The sequence below is a fragment of the Drosophila miranda genome, chromosome 4 (genome assembly GCF_003369915.1).
Source record: "Drosophila miranda strain MSH22 chromosome 4, D.miranda_PacBio2.1, whole genome shotgun sequence".
Taxonomy (NCBI): Eukaryota; Metazoa; Arthropoda; class Insecta; order Diptera; family Drosophilidae; genus Drosophila; species Drosophila miranda.
In genome coordinates, this window is record NC_046677.1 from 8,841,301 (window position 1) to 8,849,380 (window position 8,080).

Consider the following 8,080-nt stretch of genomic DNA (forward strand, 5'->3'; position numbering starts at 1 on the left):
ATGCATAAAGGTTAATGGACAACAATACTATAAAAAACCAAGATATTGTAACAGGAACCAATTCCACATCAATTTTCGTTCGGATCCAGCGTTTCGTTCGGTCCCCACAATTCAATAGCAAAATAAACAGTTTTTGGCGACGCACACTAGCTCGGTCCCATGAAACCAAAAACAAATAAATTGCTTGGACATGTGTCACAAAGATAACACATAGTTTCTTATAAGTAGAGATAGGCTTTCAAGAATGCACGCTTCCTTCTTATCAGTTGGATGGCGCCTTCGACACAGCGCACACAATTTAGTTAATTTAAATAATAGCTTTTTACAATATTCAATGAAAAATGGATTATCAATGAACTTAATAAGTCGCGCAATAGCCTCCGAGCAATCAAAGTACTTGAGGTTTTGTTTACCTAAGATTTTGATAGAGCATATAGAATAGAAGTCTACTACGCCTCGATTAAGATTCGTAGGTGGTAACCAAGTTAACACGAGTATTTAAAAGATAAGTATACCATGGACGAACTTGAGATTAAATTGGAATTTTAATTTGATTTACAAAAGAATTGTTGCTATAGTTTTTTGAATAGCAAGAATTGATTATAAGTTTGAAAAAAAATCGCTGGAAAAAAGTAGAAAAAGTTCTTCAAAATAAAAATACCAAAAATTAAATAAATCTATTATAGAATTGGTATTAATTCCAAAGAAGCGGATCTCTGCTGTCTGATATGCCCCAATTTGATATGACATGCTGGCTTTCTATGAAAGTGCTGCTAAAACTTGTAAGCCGCGAATTACGCGAAAAGCTAAGCCAAAAAAAATATTAGGCCGCAAAGTGAAAAAATGTTTTAATTACACATTCCAAGGCGAATCTTCACCGAAATCCCCCTCTAACGATTGACAGCGTTTTGAAAGGGCTACGAAAAGAGAGGTCAAGATGAGAGATAAAGTCAGGAAAATTATTTAAGTTTGGATGCTGGCAAAATCCTGCGAAAAATTCTCGAAAAATTCGGAATATAGTCTATGTATATATATGTATTACAAGGTGTGTGTATCTCCACGATTGGGGCTCCATCCAAGGATGCTTCGACAAAGGTCCTTTTGAGCAATTGTTGTTGCAACACTCGAATGCATTCATTCTGCTGCCGCGTTGTGTGCTAAATAGTTCCCCCAGGGCCGAATCCACTTGAGTCGTGTGCTAATGAGAACATCCAGCGACAAGCGACACGACAGCCAAAGGAAAAGAGAACCAGACACCCACCAAAGGGGCATACATTAGGAGGAGGGCAAGGGGGGTCGACTGCATTATGCAAATACAAGGCGAAACAATTTTTCTACTGCATCGCCAAAGTGGAGTGGAGTGGCTTGACGGACTGCTGTGGAGTGCAGGAGTGGGAGTGGGGAATCCTTAGCCAAAGCCTGGGGCAATGCAGCGTGTTCCATTTGCACACATTTCGACAAGGCAATTAATTATGCTAAATTCGTTTAGAGAACAGCTCCACGGCTACAATAGGCAAGGCGATGTCCTCGGGCGCATTGTTCCAAGTACATTCTTCAATTTTCCCTCATTAAAGCAGACTTCTGGAAGAACTTGAATGAAAACTTGTTTCAATATGTTTTAGGATTAATAAATTATAAAAGTTTCAGATTCAGATGTACAGATTTATGTTTTAATTTATTTTATATTAAATTTCATAATTCATTTAAGAACATTCAGAGGGGTGTATGTATTTTAAATTGTGCTCTCACCTTCTCAATCTTTCCTTCACTTTAGCCATCATCCCTGAAAATGGTTATGACCGGCACAACCTTTGACCAGCGCATTGGATGACTTTTAAGTGGTTCTCGGAGGCTGGCTGGGGGTTTCTAGGCCCTAAGCACTGGGAGCACAGGTCTGACATTTGCACTGGCCCATGCGCAATTAATTGCAAAAGTGTTTGCGGACAAATGGCGCATTACCAGGACCAGGACCAACACGTGTGGGTGCCCTCTGAACCCAAAAGCTGGACATGGTCATGGGAGGACGACAGGGCATTTCTTTTTGCCAGCTCGGATGCCAGCATGGATGTGCTTCAAGTAGCACAGAGAGAGAGAGAGAGAGACGGGGCAGCTCTTTGCTTTGAGGTTATTTACTTTTAATGACTCGCAAACTACACACACACGCACACACACACTTGCACATATTCTTACGAGTGGGTGCCACATAGCGTATGCGTCATGTGTCGTGTTCTGTGGAGTGCTTAAGTGTTTTCAGATATCGCGCATCAGTAGCCAACGTCAGGCATCCAGGCACAGAGTACCATGCTACATGCCCCTATGCCACATGCTACATGCCCCATGGTTTGTTGACTTTTAGACGCTGTTTGTTTGTCAGCAGAATTTTTGTTGTTTTTTCATATACATTTTATACCCGGTAGACGCGTAGACAACAGAAGGTATATTGGATTTATGGATGTGTATGCGACGTGCAGACAGGACAGTCTATGAAGTCAATGAATACATGTCATTTGACAGCTTAAAATTTGCTTGAACTTTCGATCCATATACATATACCATAAAATGGCATTGCACACAAAGGGAATAAAACAATTATCCATCAATGCAAATTTCTGGTTACTGTTCCACTTTATGTTAATGAAGGCAAGCCCATTGCTCTATCGCTTCAGTCGTCCACCATTTCCCGGCTCACTCACGACCAAAAATTTATTTATATAATAGAGAGATTTTTAACGTTTATTAATCCAATTAAAACAGTATTATTTATTTATTTATTTTTGTTGATGTGTTTAAATTTCATCCCAATTGCGTTTTTATCCGAACAGCTGTTCTGAATTCAACATTTACTAATTTCTAATTTATCCATTATTCTAAATACAGAATATATGAAAATACTTCAAAAAAGTATTCACATGAATAATTTTACATAATTATCCATCCAACCACCACTAATCTACGTTTCCCAATAATTACTATAGGCAGAATTATTTATTTATTATTTCTTTCCGTTTCCATCAAATAATTCAAGTATTAGGTATGTTATAGTCGGGAATACTGACAATGCCGCTCATCCTGAGTGTGTTTGTTGTTGTACTTTTTGGCTTTTCATCTTGGCATCAGAGCTCTGTGGCTCTGCGGCTGAGCGGCTCAGACAAGCGGCCAGGCCGAGCCGGGCCCACATAAATGAGCTTTGAAGTTTGCATACGAAAGGAGAGTGCATGGAATGCATTCGCCCTGTCGATGGGGATAAGGGGACGGATGGATGGATAATGCGGTGCAATTATAGACAGAGCCCAGAGCCGCCCGCCCCCGCCATATCCTTGAAAATAAATTGTTTTGTTAATTATTTATGGTTGGTTTAATGAGTGTATGCCGTAGTACTCTCTGTGTGTTTACTGTACTCGCTCTTTCTGCCTCTCTCTCTCCGTCTGTCGACATATTCATGGGTTTGTTATACTTTTGCATTTTGCAATTATTTTAATGAGTTTTGCATTTAAGCGATTTTGTGCAATCATCGCATCGTTTGCAATACTACATAGTGCTGGATTATTAAAAAATAAAGAATATAATTGCCGTTTTTGCTTCATTAAAACATATAAAACATGTGAAAGTCTCATTAAAAGTCTAGCAAAAATAAAGAAATTTCTCCAGAAAGAAGATGTCTCATCTAAGAGTAGAATTTTCCGTACAAGAAACATTTGCATTTCTTGAATACCTACTTCTCAGATACACCATTGGCGGAGTTTGCATTCAGTCTCTTCCAAGCACTCCTAGAAATTATTTTTATAAAATAATAAATATTGTGCATATTTCTTGAGTTAATTTTGTTCATAAAAAATGAGTATAGTTTTCGATATGCCAAAGAATATCAAAGACGTCGAGCGGAGAGGGAATGGATTCTATAATTACTTCGATGCCTACCTCAATAAAGAAAGATCCATACCGTGGATGCAGTGTAGTCTTACTTCTGAAGTCTGATGCTAGCATCCCATTGTATACCTTGATTTGACCGAATTGACCGATTAAGAATATGATTAGCTCATAGGTAGCGTTTCCTTGGGAGGTAATTATTTTCAAAACAGCTCCCTCGAGTGGCCCTCATGGGAGTGGCCATATAAAATATTAAAATAAACCTTTGTATTACCTCCTCATATGGTTTCCACGAGTACAAATCATACTGGCACTATGCCCTAATCTGAATGAGGATTACCTCCAATGCCTTGGTACAAATTCATAAAAACACATTTTACTAATCGATTGCCAATCACAGATTAGAACCCAATCAACGATATGGTTTTCGAAACTTGAACTTCGGTAATGAAAGTATTCCGTATTTCCCTAAGCTATTGGTTATCGTTAGTGGGGTTTATGGGGCTTTTCAGCGAAATCAAATCGCTCTAAGCCTCTAAGCGATAGATGGATTGCTTATCAAGTCGCACCAAGGCGGACGCTTATAAAAGAAGCTCGAAATTTCGAATGAAAGTTAGTTCTGTGCTCGATTCGAAAGGGCACACGTGTAAGCTCGAAAAAATAGAAAATTCTACGCCATGCGTTACCTCAGCGGCCTTGTGCTTTTGGCCGCCGGCCTGCTGGCTCTCAACGTGAGACAATCTGAGGCTGCCTGTGGCTATGAGGTAAACGGAAAAAAATATACAAAAAATAAAAGAGTTTAAACGAAAGTGAAACATTGTACCAGTTTTGTTACATTTAAAGTAGGAAGAAAACCCCCCACTAAAGATTCCCCTAACTTTGGTTTCAGTCATGTCCCAAAACAAAGTCCAACATGATCAACATTCACATGGTGCCACACTCCCACGACGATGTTGGCTGGCTCAAGACGGTGGATCAGTACTATTATGGCCACAAGAGTAATATCCAGCACGCGGGTGTTCAGTACATCATCGACACAGTCATCTCTGAGCTGATCAAGAACCCCGCTCGTCGCTTCATACAGGTGGAGACCTCTTTCTTTGCCAAATGGTGGCAGGAACAGCCAGAGACTACCAAGCTGGTGGTCAAGAAATTGGTCAACGAAGGACGCTTTGAGTTTACGGGTGGAGCCTGGAGCATGAACGATGAGGCAGCAGTCAACTATCAGAGTGTGATCGATCAGTTCTCCTTGGGTTTGAAGTAAGTGGATATCAGACGAGAGAGAAGCCCATTTAAAGATATATTTTAGGTGGTTGGATGAGACCTTCGGCGCCTGTGCCCGTCCCCGCATTGGCTGGCAGATCGATCCCTTTGGTCATTCCCGTGAGCAGGCCTCGATTTTCGCTCAAATGGGATATGATGGAGAGTTCTTCGCGCGCATGGATCACAGCGATAAGAATAATCGATTGGATAACCTGGCAATGGAAATGATTTGGGATGCCAGCGAGTCGCTGAGCAACGATGAGATCTTCACTGGCCTGCTCTACCGACACTATTCGGCTCCGCCCGGCTACTGCTTTGATGTGCACTGCGGAGACGATCCCATCATCGACTCCAAGAGCTACGACAACAATGTCAAATCGCGAGTGGACGACTTCCTGAGCTATGTTTCGAATGTGGCCAAGTACTACCGCTCCAATCACATCATGATCCCCATGGGCGATGATTTCCAGTACGAAGATGCCCAGGTTAACTTCAAGAACATGGACAAGCTGATCAAGTAAGCGGAGCACACTAATTTGACCTTCAGTCCCGATACCATTCATTTTTCTCCAAACTAGGTATGTCAACGCACGCCAGGCGGACGGCTCCACATACAATCTGTTCTACTCAACCCCGGCTTGCTACCTGAACTCCCTGCACGAGGGACTACAGACTTGGCCCAACAAAACCGACGACTTCTTCCCTTATGCCAGTGACTCCAACAGCTTCTGGACAGGATACTTCACCTCCCGACCCACCCAGAAACGCTTCGAGCGTGACGGCAATCACATGCTGCAGACCGCCAAGCAGCTCAGTGCCTTCGCCGGGCTCTCGAGCGAGCAGCAGAAGGAGGACCTGGACTACCTCCGCCAGATAATGGGTGTGATGCAGCACCACGATGCCATCACTGGAACGGAGAAGCAGGCCGTGTCCAACGACTACGATCGTCTGCTGTACGATGGCATTATCGGAGGAGCCAGCAATGCCCGGGATGCCCTGCGAGTCCTGACCAACCTTCCTGAGGGGGAGTTTGAGAGCTGCCTGCAGCTGAACATCAGTGAGTGCGCCTTCACCAAGGACAGTGCCGACAACGTGGTCGTGACCCTGTTCAACCCATTGGCCCACACCTCCTCCCAGTATGTGCGAGTGCCCGTGAAGGAGGAGAGCTACCAGGTGACCGATGAGAAGGGACGCGTGGTGGCCTCTGAAGTTGTCCCAGTGGCTTGGCAGGTCCTGGCTCTGGAATACCGCGAGAACAACACTCAGCACGAACTTGTCTTCAAGGCCTCCGTGGACAAGATCGCCAGCTACTTCATTAAGAAGGTCGAGACGAGAGAAAACAAGGAAATTGTCCTACCCAAGCCTGCTAAAAAGTCTGTGAAGGAAACCGAAAAGAACTTGGAGGTGCCCAAGCGATTCAAGAAGGTGCATTCGATGAAAAAGGTCGAGACCCACGCCGATGATGATTCCGAAACTGTGGTGCAGACATCCCAGATCAAGCTGGTGATCGACAACAATACAGGTCGCTTGAAGACCGTTGAGATGAACGGCGTCTCCGAATCTGTTGACCAGAATTTCGCCATTTATGAAACATATGAATCTGGAGCTTATGTCTTCCGTCAAAAGGAAGACGTTGACCTGAAATTCTTGGAAGACAAGGTGGAGTTCACGGTCTACGACGGATCTTTGGTCAAGGAAGTCCACCAACAGTTCAACGAATGGATCTCCCAGGTCATTCGCATCTACGAGGGTGTCAACCGTGTGGAGTTCGAGTGGCTCATCGGGCCAATTCCAACTGACGAAGATACTGCTAGGGAAATCGTCACCATCTTCGATAGTGGAATCTCCTCGAAAGGCGTCTTCTATACAGACTCCAATGGGCGCGAGTTGATCAAGCGTGTAAAGGACGAGCGTGAGGACTTCAACCCTGATCTAGGCAGGCAACCTATTAGTGGAAATTATTACCCAGTCGTATCCCGCATTGCCTTGCAGGACAGCAACAAGCGCATTGCACTGCTCAACGATCGTGCACAGGGAGGAACTAGCATGAAGGACGGACAGTTGGAGCTCATGCTCCATCGTCGTCTTATTCGTGATGATGGATATGGAGTGGGAGAGGCCCTGAACGAGCAGAAGTACGACAAACCCCTCATTGCACGCGGAAAAGTCTACCTGATCCTCAACTCTGTGGAGGAATCGACCAAAGTGGAGCGTGTGGCCGAGAAGGAGATCCTCCTTCCTTTCTCCGTTTTCTTCAGCAAGGCCAGCAGTCAGAGCCAGAGCGCTGTCGCCAAGGCGGTGCCCAGCTTCGATGACTTCCCGCAGTCGGTGCATCTGCTGACTCTTGAGCCCTTCACCGATGACGAGATCCTGCTGCGCGTGGAGAACTTCCTGGACCACACCGAGGGTAATGTTGTTAGCTTCAACATTCGCCATATCTTTGAGACATTGGGTGGTGTGGAGATCCGCGAGACCACCTTGGATGGCAACCTCCCACTGAGCGAAATGAGGCGATTCAAGTTCTACCACGATGCCTCTGGCCACAGCCCCGCAGAGGTCGAATACTTCACGACGGCCCACACGCCTCTGGCTGCTGTCGACTCTCAGGAAGCCTCTGACTTCAGTGTCACCCTGCACCCAATGCAAATTCGCACTTTTATCATCAAGAAGAAGTAATTCATAGTTCCCCATCATGCAGTATAATAAATATATAATAAAATATATAAATTCAATATTTAAAAACATATATTTCGACAAGAAAGAAATTTAGTGCAAACAATGCTCTGAGCTGCAGAACATTTGATGGCTATTGTCGCTAGAACAACGTTATTCAAACCACAAATTTTTTTATTGGGATAAATCTTTAGGATCCGTACACCCAGAAAAAGCTTTGGAAACTTTATGTTAATATCTATTAAATTACTTAAATTAAATTTTGTGTACCAATATA

The 8,080-nt window shown here is 43.7% G+C and overlaps 1 protein-coding gene across 1 annotated transcript; it reads left to right on the forward strand.

Annotated features, from left to right (window-relative positions):
- The first annotated feature begins 4,485 nt into the window (after window positions 1-4,485).
- LOC108164041 (lysosomal alpha-mannosidase) lies at window positions 4,486-7,874 on the forward strand. Its single transcript, XM_017299619.2, has 4 exons — window positions 4,486-4,631; window positions 4,757-5,127; window positions 5,177-5,647; window positions 5,709-7,874. Exons 1-4 carry the CDS (start codon window positions 4,545-4,547, stop codon window positions 7,804-7,806), a joined length of 3,027 nt encoding a protein of 1,008 aa, XP_017155108.2. The 5' UTR covers window positions 4,486-4,544; the 3' UTR covers window positions 7,807-7,874.
- The last annotated feature ends 206 nt before the right edge of the window (window positions 7,875-8,080 follow it).

What these genes read in the sequence shown, in the direction of transcription:
- LOC108164041 (XM_017299619.2), top strand. Translation starts at nt 4,545, where the DNA reads ATGCGTTACCTCAGCGGCCTTGTGCTTTTGGCCGCCGGCCTGCTGGCT. An exon ending in AGGCTGCCTGTGGCTATGAG is followed by an intron (nt 4,632 to 4,756) that starts GTAAACGGAAAA and finishes CTTTGGTTTCAG; the next exon opens with TCATGTCCCAAAACAAAGTC. An exon ending in AACATGGACAAGCTGATCAA is followed by an intron (nt 5,648 to 5,708) that starts GTAAGCGGAGCA and finishes TCTCCAAACTAG; the next exon opens with GTATGTCAACGCACGCCAGG.